The sequence below is a fragment of the Molothrus aeneus genome, chromosome 2 (genome assembly GCF_037042795.1).
Source record: "Molothrus aeneus isolate 106 chromosome 2, BPBGC_Maene_1.0, whole genome shotgun sequence".
In the NCBI taxonomy this organism is placed as follows: domain Eukaryota; kingdom Metazoa; phylum Chordata; class Aves; order Passeriformes; family Icteridae; genus Molothrus; species Molothrus aeneus.
The window spans coordinates 110,343,635-110,364,183 of NC_089647.1; the positions used below are offsets into that span (position 1 = coordinate 110,343,635).

The 20,549-nt window shown below is 43.1% G+C and overlaps 1 protein-coding gene across 1 annotated transcript in view; it reads left to right on the forward strand.

The window, feature by feature from the left end:
* Positions 1 to 20,348, forward strand: part of LOC136553748 (amine oxidase [flavin-containing] A-like) — a 35,018-nt gene extending 14,670 nt beyond the window's left edge. The window contains exons 4-15 of the mRNA XM_066545499.1: positions 4,423 to 4,527; positions 5,740 to 5,831; positions 8,791 to 8,932; positions 10,445 to 10,594; positions 11,540 to 11,699; positions 12,950 to 13,046; positions 14,366 to 14,419; positions 15,346 to 15,403; positions 15,820 to 15,917; positions 17,079 to 17,190; positions 18,544 to 18,606; positions 19,079 to 20,348. Coding sequence (XP_066401596.1) covers positions 4,423 to 4,527; positions 5,740 to 5,831; positions 8,791 to 8,932; positions 10,445 to 10,594; positions 11,540 to 11,699; positions 12,950 to 13,046; positions 14,366 to 14,419; positions 15,346 to 15,403; positions 15,820 to 15,917; positions 17,079 to 17,190; positions 18,544 to 18,606; positions 19,079 to 19,234 — 1,287 coding nt within the window. The 3' untranslated portion in view covers positions 19,235 to 20,348. The remainder of the gene's footprint in view (positions 1 to 4,422; positions 4,528 to 5,739; positions 5,832 to 8,790; positions 8,933 to 10,444; positions 10,595 to 11,539; positions 11,700 to 12,949; positions 13,047 to 14,365; positions 14,420 to 15,345; positions 15,404 to 15,819; positions 15,918 to 17,078; positions 17,191 to 18,543; positions 18,607 to 19,078) is intronic.
* The last annotated feature ends 201 nt before the right edge of the window (positions 20,349 to 20,549 follow it).

Below are 20,549 nucleotides of genomic sequence, written 5' to 3' on the forward strand. Positions count from 1 at the left end.
TTTTGGAAGAAGACCCTAGAAAGTAAGGCATTGGGCCTTGGTGTGGTATTAACCTTCTCTATAACTGCACTCCTCCAATATCTGGCAGCAGCACACACCCCAGAATATATAATATTACTTAACAAAGAATTATGATTTTCAGAGGGGGGAACACTTAATAAAATATGAGGATTTCCCTACAGTGCCTCAGATTAGCCCTGTAGTCTCTCTTTCCTTTCCCCTGCCTTTAGATGAAGAGCTCAGGGTGCAGTAGTGGCTCTGTGACTGAGACTGTGCCCATCACCCCAAACCTGCTGTTCAGACAGGGATCAGACAGCCCCAGGCCCAGCACTGCCCCCAGGGCCAGACCTGCTGGAGGGAAGGATTGTCACCTGAGGGATCACACCTTGGGGAGCTGCTGCTCTGTGCTGGCCTCAGCCCCAGGCAATCACAGCCCCTGCTCTGGGGCGTGGGGGATGCTCCTCCTGTGCTTCCTGATGTGTGCCCTGCCCCTGGCCCAGCAGGCAGGAGACAGACTTGCCTTTCTCTTGGTCTGGCAAAATTGTCTGCTCCTCTGGCACAATTTGAAACTTGGGGTGGTGTCACAGCTTAGGGTTAATTCCTGTAGTTTTGGCTACAAGCCCCAGCATAGCCCTGGGCAGGGAAGGGACCTTGCAGAGCTCATCTCTCACTGCCTTCTTTCTAATCACTGAGGGAAGGTGCTTAAGGATCGTTTCCTTTGGATTGGTGTGGGGTAACTTAATCCAAGCAGGCAGCAGGACTCAGATCTGAGGCCTGCAGGAAACCACTTGACATAGCAGGAAATGAAAAAAAAAGAGCTAGATAAACTCTGTGGGTCAGTCAGGCAGCCATGTGTTAGCACGGGAGCTAAGCCAGTAGGTTATTTGCTTTTCAGTTAAGAAAACAGTGGTTCTGAAAATAATACATCCAGAACACTATAAACTTGTTTAAAAATGGAATATTGCAAGACCTCCCCTGTTTGCAGTGAGCTCCTCTGTGAAACTTGCAGTCAGAGCTCTTCTGCCTAGCAGAGAGACAATATTAAAATCAAATTAATAACCAGCCCAGCTCACTGGGGCTGGATTTATTCCCTGCTGTGGAGATACTTGTGCCAGAGAGAAAGTTGGAGAACTGATGTGTCTGAGGCTGTTGGGAAATGGGAGTTTCTTGCCTGGAATTCGCTAGAGTTGGCTTTCCTCTGATCCCATCTCTGATGGGTACAGCCCCACCACACAAGGGTCACTGTGTCTGGGAACTATTTCAGCTTCTCTGAATTCAGTCTTAGCCTCTTCCAGGTCTATTAGCACTGTTGTACTTTTCCAGCTTTTCTTGCCGTTGGGCTCCAGTCTTACTGAAGTTGTGGGGTTTTTGCATGCAGGAGAGAGCAACAAGTAACATAATTTTAGACCTTTTAAATTAAAAGTTGGCTTTTCATAGTTCTCAGAGAATAAAACATGTATTCCCATTGATCTCCTTGGGCCATGCCATTGACCAAAGGTGTTTTAAGCTAAGTAAGCTAAGGATAGGAGAGCTGTTTGCAAGGTACATCACTCTGTACAAGCACAGTCACTCATCAGAAAGAGTTTTGGAAAGCGATTTTCACTGAACAATGTAAAACTGGGAACTTTTTGCTGCTACTCCTGATTGGACACAAGTTTATCTTTCCCCTTTGCCCCCCTGCAGTACCAACAGGACAGAAGGGCAGGAATAACTTCTCACCCTGGTTTGGGTGACCTGGCAGCAGTGCTGCACCCCACCTCTGCTGAAGGGCAGAATTATTGGGGTTAAAGCATGTCAAGGAAGGAATGTGGATGGCACCTGTGTTCCTAACCAGAATAAAAAGACTAGCAATAAATGAATTTTGAGAAGCAGTGTTTTATGATCTTTTAGAAAAGCAAAATGTTGTGCAATAAGAATAAAATTATTATTAGTGTGTTACTGCTTGGAATCAGTATTTCCTAGTTTGATACAGCTTCAGTTTATGGCAGTAAAAGCTGTAGGATGCAGGATATCCCTTTGCATGCCCTCTTTTCTGTGGCTGAACACAGTGCTGCAGCCTGGCCCTGGGAAATTGTCCTCAAGGGAAAGGAGGAGCCAGTGTCATTTGGAGGATTCCCTGCTGGGAGCTCACAGGAGCATTTACTCTGCTCTTGCCATGGCAGGAATATTTTGCATGCAGGTGTGCACCTGGAGAAGGCTGGAGCAGCATCCCCCCTGCCACCTTCCTTCAGTGTAAGTCTGGAAAAGAACAAAATAGGCATAAAAGAGAGAAAAAAAGTATGTGGCATTCACATTCTCTGAAAAAATCCCTTCGCCCAGGATTTTTCTCCTGGGAAGCTGAGAAGCCTCAGAGAAAAGGAAAACAATTCTTATCTCATTGGCTTCTCTTGTGTTGTGCTCATGTGGAATGTGTTTGGAGATTGTTTACCCACAGGTGATTGTTTCATTGGATTCTGGTGTGAGTTGTTTTCACTCTTTGGCCAATCATGGCCAAGCTGTGCCGGGGCTCTGGAAAGAGTCACGAGTTTTCATTATTATCTTTTTAGCATTCTGTAAGTATCCTTTCTGTAATCTTTAGTATAGTATAGTATTCTTTAATATAGTATAGTATAATAAAGTAATAAATGAGCCTTCTGAGAACATGGAGTCAGATGCATCATTCCTCCCTGCCATGGGGGTCCCTACAAATACAATAATGGCTCACAAGATTGAGGTTACATACCCAGAAATCCAGAGGTAACCAACCACTTCTGGGTGACTTGAAAGCACAACGTCTGCTGAAACTTAAAAAAAAAAAAACCTTAAAACATTAAACTTGTGGATCTCAGGCTGAACTAATTGCTGAGATCACCAGCTGGTGCTTTGCTTGGCACAGAGCAGAAATTGCTGAGTCTGGATGGAACAGGAAAGTGGCTTTGCTGCTGCCCTCACTGAAGATGGTGAGGAGGAACAGCACAGAGTGGCCTGGGGCACTGCTGGAGCCCTGCTCTGAGGAGACAGCACCAGGCAGTGGCAGCCAGGGCTTGCTGTGCTCCCTCACCCACATACATTTGCCTCCCTTACTGTCCCTATCCTGGGGCTGACAAAAGTTCATCAAAGTGTAGGAATTTCAGTATTTTACTGCTTTTGCCAAGTCTGAAAGCTCACTATGATCACTGAGTTCTGCCTTGCACCCTTTATCTTATGATCTTTGCAGAGAAAGATGTTCTGCAGAATATCAGAAACCCAAGTGTTTTTACACACAAATACACGATTATCAGTGGGGAAGATCAATCAGTTCTCTCTCAGCAAGTGTGAGGAGGGTGTGTTTAGCTCCTGCTTTGTGTCTCTGGGTCCCCATTTTTTGCATTTGAATCACTGCAGCCTCTCCCTTGGTCTGTGACTCCACCTGCCAGGTGTGATGGGCTGGCACTGAAAACCTGGCTGCAAATTGCTTCAGCACCACAGCTCCTGCCTGTCAGGCTCAGAGTGTTCCCTGCATCCTCACACAAACTTCTGGCACAGCTGGAAGGGCAGAGAACAGAGAGGTCTGATGAGAAATTCACCACTGACGTACGTGGAGGAAGGTTCAAAGCAAATTAATGAAATGTTACCTGTTCATCCAGTCTTGTTTCAGATTAAAGTTATCACAAAGAAGCAGCTGCTGTTAGATTGTTTCTCTTATCATTATTTCACAGGATTATCTGAAACAGTTTCAGATGATAACAATTTCAGCCGGTGTTGTTTCTCTTATCATTATATCACAGGATTATCTGAAACAGTTTCAGATAATAACAATTTCAGCCAGTGCTGCAACTCTGTGTCACACACATTGTAAGTACTGACACCATTTTTGCAAGTGTACAATATTTTTCTTCCTGCAGCCAAGAACTTCCTGGTTTTTTTTTATAGGCTAGTTTTCTTCCATGGAATAATAAAGAGGTATGTTCACTTTTAAAGTGAGATGTACCAGAAAGGTGCTTAAATAGTTTGAAATGCATTCAATTTTAGACCCACACAAATTTCAGGATGCACATTTCAGCAGCAGGCAAATAGAAGATTCATTTAAATGTAATAATGAAGGATGCTTGGGAACAAGAAATGTTACCTCTTTGGCCATGATTTGAGTATCCTTAGCCCAGAATTTGACAACCTGCTCAGACCATGTGTACCCCTCCCCACCCCTTCAGAACAGTAAATATAAAAAGGTATTATTGTCCTTTTTAATGCCAGTCCAGCTGTTTTTATCCCTCCTCTTTAGTAACATGCATTCCATTGCTTGCATTCATATGCAGGACAAAAAAAAAAAAAAGGAAAAACCCAAAAACCCAGCCAGGTCTTTTGGGGCAAAAGGCAAATGTGATGACTGAGAACTTTGTGTTCTTGAGTAATGAAGATCTGCTCTGTTGTATTTCAGTTGTTTGTGTTTTTATGTGATTTCAGGGAAAGTCACGAAATTTCAGGGACATTTGCCCTTCAACATGGAATCCCTTGGTTTTTCTGGATTACAATAACTTCTGGAGAACCATGGACAAGATGGGAAAAGAGGTAGGCTGTCAAAATTCTGTGTTTCCTACAATGCTCCATGAATAAATTGAGTTAATTTTTTTTTTGTTTCTGGCAGGGTTTTTTATTGCTTCTTTAATATATTAAAAAAAAAAAAAACCAAAACAAACCAACAACAGAACAAAACAGAAAGGAAGCATCCATCAGAAAGATTTCTGTATTGTCCAGGAACTGTCAGAAATAATATGTTTTCCTCACTGAGAGTGGGGAGGTCCCTTCCAACCCAAACTATTCTATGATTCTATGAGAGGAGACAAAAATATCTGGAAGAGTCTAAGATATCTGAAAAAATGAGGTTGAAGTCAGTGTAAGTATTTTCTCATGACAGAAAAAAATATTCCATGAACTGCAAGATTAGAAGGGTTTTTTTCTCCTTCCCTCATGACAGCATTTTGAGTAAAGATGATTTTTTTGGTTTTGTAGCTGCCTAAGCTGGGCTCCAGTTTGACTTCACAGTAACTTTATATTTAAAGTTCAAAATATAAGCAGTACAACTGCAGCCCCTGGAGCATTATACTCTCTTTCAAATATTCATCAGTTTCCATATAATCTAGCAACAAACCAAGGGCTTTACATTATAGAATCTTCAAGCATAACTCACCGTACTCCTGCCAATTCCAGTGGTTTTATGTGGTTTTGCAGAATCAAATTTATGTATTATACTGCACATTTTTTTTTCAGTAGTACATTTTTTAAAGATTTAGGGATATGGTGGTATCCTCCACATCACACTACTTACATGCAAAGAATTATTACTAAGAATTTAACTGCCTAAAATATTTCAAAAGTATCTAGACATTTTTTCTTACTCTGCAATTAGCAGAGAGCCATAGAGGCCTTTGGATATTCATCTTGGAACTGACTGGAAAAAGAACTTTCCTCTCAATTTCAAGAGGACACCAAGACAACTAAATTGGAATTGCTTCTGGATAGCTAAAAGCCAGATGAGTGCCAGCACAAGGAAATGGTTCACTGGTCAGCCAAAGACAGATTTGGTGGTCATGGTACAATTCATGCCCAAAGGTGTGAATAGAAACGATTCAATTTAGTGAATTTGTTCCAAATTTATATCCATGTGCAGGGAAAAAAAGTAACTCCTGGCCAACAATTCAGTAAAGCCTGTGCTACTCTCTAGCACACCGGGCAATGGTGAAGTACTGAATCATTCCTTGGATATTTCACCTCTGTCTCTAGATTCCTGTTGATGCACCATGGGATGCTCCACATGCTGAAGAATGGGACAAAATGACCATGAAAGAGCTGATAAATAAGATTTGCTGGACCAAGTATGTAAATCTTTATCTGCTTTGAGATTCCAGCTGTGAAATGATTGTGGCTTTTTGGGCAGATTCAGTGGTGCAGCTGAGGACAGATTGTTTGAGATGGGCTTTGGTTGGCTGGCAGGTGGCATCAGAGGTGCTGGGGGAGCCTGGGGTTTGCTTCAGCAGGTCCCTGCACACAGCAGTGGTGGTGTGGGCTCTTCCCACCATCCTTCCACTTCTAACCATTGGATCCTTGAACTCCAGCCAGCTCTCCTGTGGCTCTCTGCCTTACAGTGGAGTTTCCCATGAGACACTGACATTCAGGGCCTTGAGAAGGATGAAATCTGCCCTTCCAAATTCCAGGGTTGCAATTCTGCTGTGTGCTGTACTCCTCTCAGGATCTTAAATTCCACAATCTCATGGCCACTGCAGCCAAGGCTGCCCTTCACCTTTGCATCATCCCACAGATCCTCCTTCTGTTGGATCTGTTACTCACAGAGTAACAGAACAGCAGAACATCCACAATAGTTGGTAGGAAGAGGGCTCAAGGTCTTTTATCATCTCTAAAATGACCAGTGTGGAAACCCAGGGCACCAGGAATATTTCTCTGTCTGCTCTGGGGTGCCCTGACCCCCAGGGGAGCACTGACTTTGACCCTCATTCATGGAGAAAGTTTCCCAGACTTCAAGATAGACTGGAATCCACAAAAGTGTGCAATAGATTATAGAGAGCAGTGTAGGTGCATCACTTGGTGAGAAATTGAGGTTTTGGGATTTTTAGTGTGTTGTGGATGGAAGCAAGATGGAGGGCACAGGGTGTTGTCCTGGGTTTCTTCTTCATGCTTCTTCCTCCTCCTTCTCCATGGGTTTGGGTGGCATTTTGTAATTGGGCAGAAAAGTCCCCATTGCAGCTCTTTGGGGTCAGTTATTGGGTTAAAAGGGAAAATAATCCAGGTGTCAGTTCTTCATTGGAGAGTTTAGTCTTAAAAGTCCTTGTACCAAGAGATTGTTGCCATTTTGTGCCTTCTAATGAAAAGCTGCAGAACTCACAGTAGTGAGACTGTTTTACTGTTAGGAAATAATAAACACCTGAGTCTGAAAACGAATTACTGTCTCAAGTGCCTTCAGTCCAGACCCAGAGAAACCCACAACTGCTACCCCCACAGACCAGTGTGATTAAATTTTTATTTGTACAGTGCAGTCTGTGAAGGACTGCACTGTACAAATAAAAAAAGGAAAAATGTTCAGTACATTGAGGTGATGACAACTGGAAATTTTCTTACTTTCCTTTCTCTTTTCAATCATTTCTCTTTATAAGGCAAAGAGAAGTGTGCTCTTATGAGCACTTGAGTCCCCACTTGCTGTGCCAGCCCCTGTGCTGTTCTCTAACATCTCCTCCCTCCTATTCAGTGTCTTTTATTGGTGTGGGTGTGCTCTGCTTGCCCTTTCATTCTGGCTGCAGTTTAGTGCTGTGCCTGCAGCTTCCTGACCAAAACTCTCCATTTGAAATTCATTTTTATGGCTTAGGTCTTGCTCCAGCTCCATGGGATATGCTGTACAGCCATTTGGACTGGCTCAGGCTCCCTGTGGCATTGGAGTTTTCTTTGCAATTAGTTTTATGAGCCTTTTGCCTGCAGACTTGGTTACTTTGAACTGCTGTTGCAAGTGCACTGACTCTTTCTTTTCTAGTTTTTACTGCTGCTTTTAGCCATGGAGCTGGTGGAGCATAAGCAGGACTGGGTTTGTAGTGATCCCTTCTTTAACAGGCTTCTCTGCTGGGCAGCTTCTACTGCCAATGTTGTCAGTAAAACATCCAGTTTTAATGGATGTGCTCAGCTGAAATGCATTCAAAAACTCAGTAAAAACCCATTTTAGATCTTTATGCCAAGCCACATTTTTCTACACACAGTTAAAAAACAGAGCTTAAACAGAAAAACTCTTCCACAGCATTTTCTGTGTGACTCAGGGCCAAGATTACAAAAGATTTGTTTGCCCTGTGTCACAGATCAGCATCTACTGATCTTGGAGACTTTTTTCACATTTCTTAGGCCTGAACCTGCTGCATCTATTTAGTGTCTTGGTGCTCTCAGAATTGTCACAATTGTTCTTGTGTGCAGGCTGTTTTCACATCCTGGCTAGTGAAATAGGGGTGAATGGACTTCATCCTTTGGGAAATGAGGTTATAAAAGTTTATAAGTTACATATTTTAGCCCAGATAACTTGCAAAGTTCCTTCCTTTATCAGATGATTATAAGTTCATGTTGTTTCATGAAGCTTCATTGAAGTCAAAGTCCTTTTCCCTTCTTTGCAAAATGATCTCAATTTTCTTACAAATCTGTGGCCAAAAATGTAAGAAATGTGAACAGCGAGATCCTCTGTTGCTGCTGCTGTTTCTCTGTTTATTTCAGAGGATGAACTGTGGTAGACAGGTGACCCTTTCCTTATTTTTATGGCAATGATTGCCAATATGCTTTTCTCTGTCTGGGTTATTTACCAAGTCTGATTCTTGATTTCTCAAAGGATCAGTGCAGCAGTGTTACATGCCAGGTGGGGAATGTCCAGGCTGTGGGGCTGCTCAGTCCCTCAGGACCCACCAGACCCTGGAGCTGATGTGCCCAATGAGCTCCCCATGAGAAATGCAGAAAAGTTTCACTAACAGATTACAAAAAATGTTCTTCTGCTGAGAAAAATATTTATTCTGATGAATTGACTGGCAGCTGGGAAATTATTTAATGGAGATGAAATCAGTGGGATTTCAAACTAAATGAGTAAATACTTTGGGAGGGAAGGAGATTTAAACAGACTCACTGTTTAAATCATTTAAACAGACTCACTATAGACTGAAAAATTAAACAAATATTAACCAACTTGACTTTTCTGACTTTGGGAAAGCAGCCCTTGTTTAGTATGGCAAATAAAATCCTGAAAGCAGTCAGGAAGTCATATTTTCTCACAGTCTTTTCCTGGTGCTGTGTCTCACACAGAGCTGTCAGAGACTTCGCCACGGTCTTTGTGAACGTCAACGTCACGTCTGAGCCCCACGAGGTCTCTGCCCTCTGGTTCCTGTGGTATGTGAGGCAGTGTGGGGGCACATTCAGGATTTTTTCTATCACCAATGGGGGCCAGGTACAAAATGTCTCATTTCCTTCCTCCTCTCTTGAAACTGTAATGAGCAAGTGCAGTGTTGTACCCATCAAAACCCTGCAATTAATGAAAAGATGAGACCATGTGGCACCAGAGAGAAATGTGTTCTCATGGGGTGACATAACCCTGTTTAATGAAGGATTTTATTAGCTAAGATGTGGAATAAATTGGGACTATTTAAACAATTGGGGGTTTTCTGCATTCACTTCAGCACAGTACTGTTGTTGCAGTTGTGCTGCTTTTTTTGCCAATTTATTTTCTGTGGGTTATTTGGCACATTTGAATGTTTACAAGAGTTCAGAACAAGTGAACTTCAGAGTGAAATGTGGATGTGTTTTTGGTGCTGAAGCATCTAATGACAAGAGTTGGAAGTAAATAGCAAAAGGCCCTTCCTTCTTGGGTCAGCTCACATGGCAACAGTTTCCATCAACATCTGTCCATTGTGGTAAGGACAGACAACCACGTGTCAGGATGGATGTAAGCAGTGCTGATGCTGTCCTGTGGTAGAAGCCAGACCTGCCTAAGAGCCTTCCTCCTCAGGAGCCCCTCAGTCATGTTTGCTGTCCCAGCAGCAGCTGCTAGCTGCTACAGCAAGAGTTAAAAATAAAATTAATCCCAAGATACTCATAAATGAAACATGTGGAGAAGGGAAAGCTACCAGGGAAGAGCATTTCTTTTCTTTGTAGCTGCATGGGAAAATCTGTCTTTGTTCCTATCATGCTTCCTTCTTCCCTCACCCCAATCAATTTTAGTTGAGCAAAAGCACTAAGGGTTTCTGGCTTAGTGGCCCTTCCAAGTCTTATAAAACCTGCTTGGGCAGCCATTTCAGTCTTTCAGCACAAAACTTAATGGATCCTTTCCTCTCTGCCAGCATCTTACATGTAAAAGGGAGCTGCTTTACCTCCTGCTGGTGGCTGGTAGATAAAAGAGGTTTTAGTGCTTCCCTTGGCCCTCTGCATGGACATTACAGGGAAATGTGTGGCACAGATTGTGCTTTCTTTCCTGGCAGCACTGTCTTTGTGTCTTCCCAGAGAAAACAAAGGGAGAAAGCTCATTACCTTGAGACCAGACTCAGTTAAATATCTGTCTTGCTTCTGGGCTGGCACAATATTTCATTTTAGAGTTGATTTCTTTGTCACACTTGAGGGTTTTTGTAGCACTGTGGTGGGTAAAATACTCAGAGCCCATTTTGAATTAAGTGATATGTTTATTTTTGCTAGAAAGTCTGCATTATATGTGCATGTTCTCTAGGCTTAGAGTCTTTAAACCAGGTCATTAAGGAAGCCATTGCAAAAGTGGTTCAGTCAGTAATCCCCACTGAGGCTCAGGTTTATGCCCTCACCCTTCTGGAAGTCTGGGTGTCTCTATGCATCCTTAGGACTTGAAGATTTGGCCTGCAATTTTGTGATGGTGAGCAGAAGTCACATTCAATGTCATTGTGATTAATGTTGTTGATTTTTTTTGTCTGTGTTTCTTTCCTCTTTGTTGTTTTAGGAAAGGAAGTTTAAAGGGGGTTCCGGTCAAATATCAGAGAAAATAATGGAACGCCTGAAAGGCAGAGTTAAACTGGAGAGACCTGTGATCAGTATTGATCAGACAGGGGATAATGTCCTTGTGGAGACTCTAAACCATGAGATATATGAGGTAATTCAATCAGAATAAAAGTAGAGTGTGCATTTAGCAGGGGAATATATCTGCTGTATCTCTTAGCCAGCTGTAATCAGGAAATACCCATTTGTGTGTGTCTGTTTCTTGGACTATGCTGACACTCCATGGAACCTGCTTTACAGATTTATTTATGACTGGTTCTCTTCTTGGTGTTCTGCTACTTGGTTTCTGTCATTACTCTGACTTCTCTGCCTTAACTTTCTATATCTTCATATATTTTTATGTTTTAATTCTGCATTGAGATGACTTCAAAGGAAGAAAAAATAACCTTCCTGTTTGTGTCTAAGTTTGTGGTTCACAGCACAGGAAAAAAAAAGCCATTTCAAACACCTTTAGTAAGATTTTGCCTCTGTACTGGGTGCTTTAAAATGCTCCATCAGCACATGATGACCCACAGGGCACCCTTGGGGCAGCAGCAGCCCCACCAGCCTGAGAGCAGCAGTGTTGGGATAAAGTGTCACCCTCCAGAGTCCTGCACTGCTCCAGTCAGACCCAGGGCCTGTGAGAGGGATGGAGCACATTCAGGAAAGCTGGAATCACCATTAGTATTCCTTGTGCTGAAGTAACATCCTGTGAATGTGCATAAATATGATTTTTTAGCACCTTTCAATTGGGACAAATGTGGGTCATATTTTCCTGGAGATGATAAAGGCAGTTTTACCCAGGCCATAGGATGTCTCTTGTCCTATTTCCCCACCTGTCCCCAGCCAAGTTTCAACTCAGGTCTGTTTTTTCCAGCTCTGTGTATCTGAAATGGCAGAATTACTTTTGTCACCTGGAAATCTGTGTGTGGGAAAGCCACCTAGCAGGGTCAGGAGTGGGAAAGCTGTTGGCAGCTATTAAGAGTGTCTTTCAAACCTGTCCTGTGGGATGAGCTCGTGGGGAGGCAGTGCCTTGTGCTGACTTTGTTCTGCATTTCAGAGCAAGTATGTGATCAGTGCCATCCCTCCAATCCTGACAACAAAGATTCACTACAAACCAGAGCTGCCACCAAACAGAAACCAGTTAATTCAGCGTTTGCCTATGGGGAGTGTCATAAAAACCATGATGTACTACAGGGAAGCCTTCTGGAGGAGGAAGGGTAGGTGGGGAAAGCAGAGGACTTGGGAACTCTGCAAATTTTGAAGCTCTGCTGTCTAACAATCAGGGAATAAATCCAAGGGAGGGTTAAATGTTCAAAACCCCAAAATCAAACATACAGAAAAGTGAAAAGTAAAGCTCCTTAGAAAAACAGAAGTCTTTCTCTGAGCTTGAGTGCATGCCTTGTCCCAAAGATGAGTCCAGACCCAAACAGGATCCCAAATCTCATAGCAGGTGGCTGAGGTGGGATGACCAAGAGAAGAAGCAGTTTCCCTGGGAAACCCTGCTGAAACCTGCAGAGCACAGAAGCATCAGCTTCCCTGCAGCATCAGCTCCCTTCTTCTCCTGCTGGGCACAGTTAGGTCAGCCAAAGAGAATTTACAGCAGATGACAAGCAGAGCTTAAGGTGTAAGCAAGACCTTTCCCTGATTTTAATCTTCTGTTCTGCAGACTTGATATCTCAGAGGACTGGGAAAAGTCGGTTAGCTTTTTGTTTAGCTCAAAATATTTTTTCCATTCTGTAATATTTTTTTCCTCAGCTTTAACTGATACTATTTTCAGAACTACTTCTATGAACAGATTAATTCCACTTTCTTCCTAACAATATTGAGAATCTTAAAAATATTTCTTAATCAAAGTAATATAATTTTTGCATGTTTCAGGGCATAACCTGGCCATTGAGATTAGGCAGGAATATAGTCAGGCATTATCATCTAGATGAGATTTTTTGCATGTTCATCTGAAACATGTCCTGATGTGATCCTAGATTAGACACCCCATGCTTCTGCTGCATTACTGTTATGGAGCACCATTCCTAAGAATCTTATCACCACCAAAATCAAAATAGTGGAGATTTGAGCCTGCAGTGACCAGATGTAATTACATTGGGTTTTGTTTTGGTCAAAGTTACTCATGGAATGAATCACCATAATTCTGACTAGATCCATTTATTTTTAATGTTTATTCTCCCCAAAACAGAAAGCCAAAGGGACTTGCAGCAATCCACAGAAATTCCTTGTTAGCTAACAATGGAATTTTAAAGATTTTTACAAGTCTGTGTACACAATTTCCCAGAGTCAGAGAGAAGAGAGAAACTGTTACAGAGACACTTCACACACATAGGTGTTATTGGTAATAACAGAATTACTGTACAATTCCTTTTATGGATCATTTTCCCTGCTCATTCCTAGCAGAAACAGTGATCATCAACAAGTTTTTCTAACAATCATCTTGGGGTTTCTTTCCCCTCAGGTTATTGTGGTTCCTTCGTCATTGAGGACGAGGAGTCTCCAATTGGAATAACCATAGATGACACAAAACCTGATGGAACTTTCCCTGCCATTATGGGGTAAAAGCTGCTGGGCCACACTCACAGATGTGTATTTCCTCTTGTAAGAGTTAGTGGGAGCAGGAGGGAGAGGGGAAATGACCAGGTTACATCAGTGTTTCCCACTTCCACAGTTTGCACAGATGGAGGAGAGCACTTCTGGAAAGCCTCTTGTGCCTCTCCAGTCCATATAAATTTTTGGTGAAGGTTCTGCTACAAACAGCCTAATACAAGGATGTGGTTGGGAAAGATTTGCTGAATTCAGCTGGGGTCTTTTTAAGCAGTCACTTCACATTTGTTTGGGTTTTTTTGCTGTGGAGTAGATTTAGAAATAAATCTCTGCCTTACCTATCTGTTTGAGCCTGTATTTGGCTTATGTTGGGATTTTATGTTTAGTGCCTGGTCCAAAATGACAATGCAATTGTCCAAGAAATTCTCATTTTCTCCTCTCCCCACTGAGCTGAGGTAGGACAAGGAACATCAGCTGCTGAAGCAGGGAAGCAGCTGTGCAGTGAAAAAAAATCAAGATTCTGTAGAAACTGACAAGTTAAAATGTTACAGTTTGGACAAACAGGTGGGAAAATACATGACAGCATTGACTGGCTTTTAAAATAGCTGAAACCAAGTGAACAAATAATCTTTACAAGTGTTTCCACCATAATCTGAGGTGACACTGCCAAAAAAGGCCAATATAAATGTCAGGCAACTGCTCCTTAAGTGTCTGGTGGGGAAAGCTCACCCCTTCTACTGAACTGTACATGTTTATGGGCATGTTCAAGGCTTGAAAGCTTCCATGACCTGAGAGCAGCAGACCTCCTCCAAACCCCACATGGCAAACAATTTCCAGCTTTCTTTTTCCTCATGGATTTATGTGACTTTCTAGAAGAGTGCAGGAACATGCTTCATCCCCTGGATATCTCCACTAGGGCCAGATGAACTAATTGTCAAATCTGTTTCCTTCAAGATGAATAAATATCAATCCTAGTTCTTGCAGGAGTGATCCATGGCACTGTGCAGTGCCTGTCAGGGCAGCAGGCTGCTGTCACTTACTCACACCAAGTGACACAGGCAGCTGCCTGCTGGACTTTAAAAGCTTAATAAAGCTCAGAATTTCAGTCCTTCTGGATCAGACCTAGATAGGGAATGCACACCCTCCCTTTCAATTAACCCTGCACGGGCTTTTTCCCCTGTGTGACCTCTAATTATTTGATGTTGAGGTATGATGGCAAACATGCAGCTCATTACATACCAGTAAAGAGCTTTACCAATCCCTTTTTAGAGTCATTTTGAGCCTGCAAATCAGCTGGGGTGATGTTCATATTCCTTATTTTTGTTTTCAGTTTCATCCTTAGCAGAAAGGCTGTCAAGCTAGCCCATCTCAGCAAGGAAGAGAGGTAAGAGTTCAGAAGCTGTAGGTATTCAGAAACAAGTTGTTTATTTGGGATGCTTCCCCACAGGAATGTGTGTAAATATGTGTGTGAATGTGCACATTTATACATGCTCAGTGCAATTACCAGCACTGGAAATTGGGGCAGAAATTGAGATTTTAGCATAAACAGGCTGAGACACTAAAGCTAATATGCATCCAGTTATAGATATTTCTAAATTTCCAAGTCCTGCCCACTCTTCTATGCTATTACTTGCCAATTCTGGATCTCTGTGTGAATGGAGAAGATTTTTCCAACCATGTTCCCAAACTACATCTCCACTGAATGATGCTTTAACCCAGGGATACAGCAGTGCTGATATGTATCCTTTTTTCAGATTCAGACGGGGTGAAAAAAAATTTAAATTTCTGTGTTTATAAAAGTATGTTTTCCCCATTAATCAGTGAAATGAACAAACAGTACTTTCTAAATGTGCATTTTGGTACAGTGCAAGTGAAAGGGGAGCTCTGCTTAGGAATGTGAGCAGCATTCTTCAGCTCATATTTTATTCCCAGCTATAGTAAATCTGTAGGGATTTAATTGATTTATATTGCTTTTCTTCTGGTCTTACATCAGTGAACATGAGGATGAATTGGCTCTGCATCCTAAAATAGCTGTACAAAGATTTATTTTTTTAGAGCTCATTGCCAAAATCAACCTTCATTTCCCATTCCCTGGGTCCATTTTTGACGTAACTTTTAGGCATCAGCATTTGAAATATGTATGTTAAGATAAGAACTTGAAATCTGACTTGAAAACAAAGCCTAACCCAACTTTCTTTCCCATGTGTTGCAGTAATTTTGGGTTTTTTATAAGAAAGATGAGAGTGGAGAGGTTCCCCCCCATACCCCCCTTTTTTTTTTCTGACTCACTCTGATTTTATTTTCATACAGGAAAAGGAAGATCTCTGAGGCATATGCCAAGGCACTGGGGATGAGAGAGGCTTTACAAGTAAGGAATTAATGCCTGGTTTTGTCTCTGTTGTACAATATTGTTGCTCCTTTGTTGTGGATGATGAGGGCAAAGTTCCTGGCACCTAAAATGTGTACCTAAAGTTGCATGTTGGGCCATTCATCAAGGGGAGGACAGGACTGAACACAAGAAGAAAAGAACTGCCAGTCTCACCCTGCACAAGAAAAGAGAAGGCAATGCATATTTTAATTTGTCCTGTCATGTGCCTGTGGGAGACTGGTGTTTCTGTAAAAGCACAAAAATTTGTTTTGTGCAGATGGATAGCATTAGCCAGATGACATGGCACTCCTTTGGCAGGTATTCTTAGCCTGTTTTCCCCCTCCTCAAAAGAAAGATATTCTTTATTTCCAGTTTCTCTGTCAGTGTTTCACTGTTTTCTCTGTTGAAACTCACAGCCTGTGCATTATGAAGAGAAGGACTGGACCATGGAGCAATATTCAGGGGGCTGCTACACAGCCTATTTCCCACCAGGCATCATGCATTCCTATGGAAGGTAAAACTGAGAGTGCTTTGCTTCCTAATTCACACTTCTTAGCTCATGTACAATGCTATACTTTATGCAACACACCCATGGCATATTTACAATATCAGGGGAACTTCAACCCTCTTTCCACTCCCCCACTCCCCAGCTAATGAGGCTATTGCTGTTTGCTTTACTAAGAGCAGAGTTTCTCTTGTGGCTTTTAAGGAGATGAAACACAGTCACAAAGGGACCTGCTAAAGCCACAAAACTTTTCCCCTCTGGATTATTTACAGTAGCTTGTGCTATGCAGTATTTGCAGTGGTTCCCTCAAGAGACCCCCAAGCCCTTGAGGACACACATCTTGGACAGATGAAGAGTCTCCAGTGATTGTATAGGTGGAGCATCAGGTTCAGGAGAGGCCCAGGAGCTCCTCAGCATCTCCAGCATGGGGTTAGACCCTGCCTGAGCTGCGATCACGTGGGGAGGAGCTGTCCCATGTGCAGTCATTTATCTCTTGTCATTTATCCAAACACTCAGGCAGTGATGGGTGAGGTGTCTGGCCTGGGGAAGCTGCTGTCAACCAGACTGGGAAAACCTAATGGGTGATTACATGGGAGCCCTTACACCAGGCACATTCCCAGTGGGAGAATTACCTACAGCTGGGTTGGCTGGAATGCTGTGCAGCACTGCAGGGCTGAGGGACTGCCTTTATGACACTATGGGGGGAATGCAGCTCCCTAAATGCCAGGCCTTCAGCAGCCAGCCAAGTCCATCCCCCAAACAGAAGCTGATATTGGTGATCTAGCACTGCAGGAACATCATCCCCATGCCACTGTAACAGCAGGATAACAGCAAAGCTGCCATGCAGAAGACATCAGTCTATCATCTGCACTGCATTACTGCAGGCTGTTAGGATTATCCCTTACCCAGCACTAAACTCAGGCCTGTATAACTTTTGTGGAAGCTGGGAACACTGATTCATGCCTCAGGTTTTTCTCTCTCTCAGAGCCTGAATTTTGAGTGCAGAAGCAAGCGGGTGGTCCTGCAGGGACAGCCGATCACACCTCAGCCCAGGTCTGCAGGGATTCTGGACAGCTGAAGCCCTGTGCTCCATCAAAGCCATAAATTGCTTTTAGAAGGCTCATCACCCTCCTGTCACTTGTCCCCTGACATTCTCCCCTTGTTTTGAAGGATCATTCGCCAGCCTGTTGACAGGATCTACTTTGCTGGCACGGAGACAGCGACGCAGTGGAGCGGATACATGGAGGGAGCTGTGCAGGCAGGAGAGAGAGCAGCCAGAGAGGTACATATCCTGCTCTGCTCCCAGCATCTCTATCAAAAGGCTGCAAAGGATTAAGTACTGCTGGGATAGTCTGATTTAGTGCAAAGGCTCCTAGAATTGGCCCGGAGGGATACTAGAAAACAACATGACCAAAACATTTTTATTTTTTAAACTTACTTTATTGGTTATTGAATAAAGTGAAGCCAAGAATTTCAACCAAATCAGAATATTACTGAACTGGAGACTTAAAATAAAGCTTATGCCATGTACTGCATGTCTAGAGGAAAAAAGCCTCCAAAAACCCTCCAACCTGATGCTGCTTGTAGATACACTACCTCAATTTCTAACAAATTAATCACTGCGTGTTTTAAAACTCATCTAAGTCATTTCAAATGCTCACAGCTATTTCCTGTGCAGAAATCTGAAAATCTGAACATTGTTCTCATTTTTGATCTATCCCTTCTGCTTCTCCTTTTACAAGACAGTCCTGTTAGCTGAGCCTTATGAAATTGTAATGTGCAGCTCTGATAATGTCTAAATCTCCTCAGAATGACACACATTGGGCTGGGTTCCCAGTCACAGTGAAATCCCTTTACAACAACCTGGAGGGAGGGGAAAAAAGCATTTAAGGGTGCACATTGCAGTTACAACTGCATGGCAAAGCCACAAAGTTGTTATTTAAAGGAAAATCAGTCTTTTACTTCCATTTGACAGAATGTCATATTTGCCTTATAACCATTATTACTTGCTTTGTTTCAAGTCACCTAATTTCTCTTTTCACCATGTCTGTGAGCAGTAGTTACAAAGACAGTGAGCTGTGTTCTGGAGGCATTCATTTCCCCTCCCAAAATCCCCATGATTTACTGATTGAATCAGTTTATTCTCAAGAAAAATCCTTGATAAGCTTTGTACTGCCTGAATAGGTGAGGGAGGGCTCCACAATCCTATGCTGTGAGAGCCTCAGAGTTGCATCTCTCCTCTTTCTATATCTAGATATATCCCTATATCTCCTCTTATCTATATCCCTTTCTAACAGGTTTTGTGTCCCAAGTGCATGGCTGTAACCTCACCTTGGTATTTCTCAAACTGCCTTGAGAAAAAGCTTTTTTACTTTTACTCAGAAAAAAACCAAACTAAACCAAAAAAACAAAACAAAACAAAAAAAAAAAAACTAAAAACCTCCCACAGAAATATTTAGAGAAGCTCTAGAAATCTGTAGAAATCACTGTACATTTTCTGGTTCAAGGGACTTGCAGCTAGTCATAGTAACACCTTTTATCAATGTCACTTGCTCTGACTTCCTCTGTTTCTCCAACACTGGAAGTATTGTGGGTTATAATTTTTTCACATGGCACAAATAATTTTTTCTTCTAGGTACTGCACAGTATGGGGAAGATCTCCAAGAGTGAGATTTGGATGCCAGAGCCAGAGTCAAAGGTGAGCCAGAGAATCACTGTCACCCAGTCAGGCACACACCCCTCAGTCAGGTGTGTCCCTATTTCAGTGACTCCTGTGCACCCTGCTCCCAGGCAAGCCTTTAGTCACTTCACATGCTGATGGCATTATTTTTGTGAGTTGTCCAAGGAATATTGTTACCCCTGTCTGAAGGGTGGATGACTAAGAGCCAAGCACACTGATCTCAGAGCCTGGGGGACTGAAAAATGCAGCCTAATTCTGCCCAGTCCCAGTCTATGGTTTAAAGCCAAATAGAACATCATTCCAGCCACAAGTAACTCCATCTTCACTGTCCTGTGGCTGTTCAGGATGACAGAACACACATCTCACAGCCATGACTCTTCTCCCTGCACCACCTGGGAAATACCTGTCACCTCCCCAGCCTCAGGGGGGGCATTTGCCACCTCAGGGTGAGGGGACACCCTGTGGAGTCACCATCTCCTCTCTCCCCCAGGATGTCCCAGCCCGACCATTCTCCAGGAGCTTCTGGGAGAGGAACCTGCCCTCGGCACCGGGGCTGCTGTGCCTGCTGAGCTGCACCCTGTGTGTCACCTCTGTGGCTGCTGCAGGGCTCTTGGTCTGTAAAAAGGGACTTGCTTGCCGGAACTAGCGGGGACCAGGGGGAGCTGCACACCCCCTCTCCTCCCCTTTCACCAGATGAGTGTTATTTTGGAGAGAAGTGGCATGGACAGCTGGAAAGAGCCAACAATTTTTCTCCTTGTGATTTTTCTTTTTAGTCCCATAATTAATGCATCGAATCTACTGCAGTTAAACAGAAATAAATCAACTGTGGGGGCGTTTTTCAAACTTGTCCATTTGGTTTTGGTTGGACATGATAATATCAATGATATATTCCTAATACAGGAAGGCAAAATGCAGATCACACCTTTTCTGAGTTGCAAAGAGGTCTCGGAGAACGCTTTTGTTTCCACTCAGTGCTTTATTTTTCACCACACAAGATAGTAAATGCCCTCATGCATTCACCTCAGAACATCCGAGGTTGTTCCCATACCATCCCCGCTGCACAGAAGAGATTAGCATGCCAATCAGTCCTAGAATTGCCAAATTAATTTTCAAGTGCATTTGATTAATTATTAATCATCGCAATGTGAAATTTAACCCCGAGCTGGATGAAAGGAGGTAATTAGCACAAGGCACAGCACTGAACAGGGAGAGAGGAGGCATGGCTGGACTTCATCCTGCCCACTGCCAAGGAAACATCTGTGCACATCTGCTCTGCAGGGTGCCTGCCCTGAGAGCATCCATCCAGCCCAGCCCTGTGCTGCCACAGCACAGTGAAATGAATTAGCCAAGTTAAATTCCTCCCACTTGCAGCTGGTGCTGGCTGTTATTTTCCAAATGGCAGCAACTTCCTGATTCCCTGTCCATTTACTGCCCCTCATTTTGCTGCTAATCCATAGCCCCTTCTTCTAATAAGGAGAACTGTATTTGAGGCTCGAATTACTGCCTTGTAAATTACAGTAATTGGATGCATCTGCCTGTTCCACTCTTATTATGTACATGATACTCTTAAAATAATCACTTTAGTGTTTGACTGAAGTCTGGAATGTATGTTTCACAATGTGCCATCATTATGTGATCTTTTTGCCATGAATTTTGAGCGTTGTACGTGTCCATGAGCTCAGCTGTCGTTCAACATGGGTGAAATGTGCCTTTCAATAGTCCTGAAACCTTGATCTTCTTATAAACTTTTCTTCAGATTCTGCCTTGCTTGGTTTTTTGTGAGTTTCCTGAGTTGCTGATTGACTCGAGGGCTCCCTGCTGAGTGTGCTCTCCCCAGCTCCAGCCATTGCTGAGCAGGAATTCCTGTGCACAAGGAGTACCCTGGGCATGCAGCCTGGCACAGCCGCTGTGCCTCCTCAGCGAGGGAGCACAGGCTGCTGAGGAGCCTTTTGTGGTCTGAA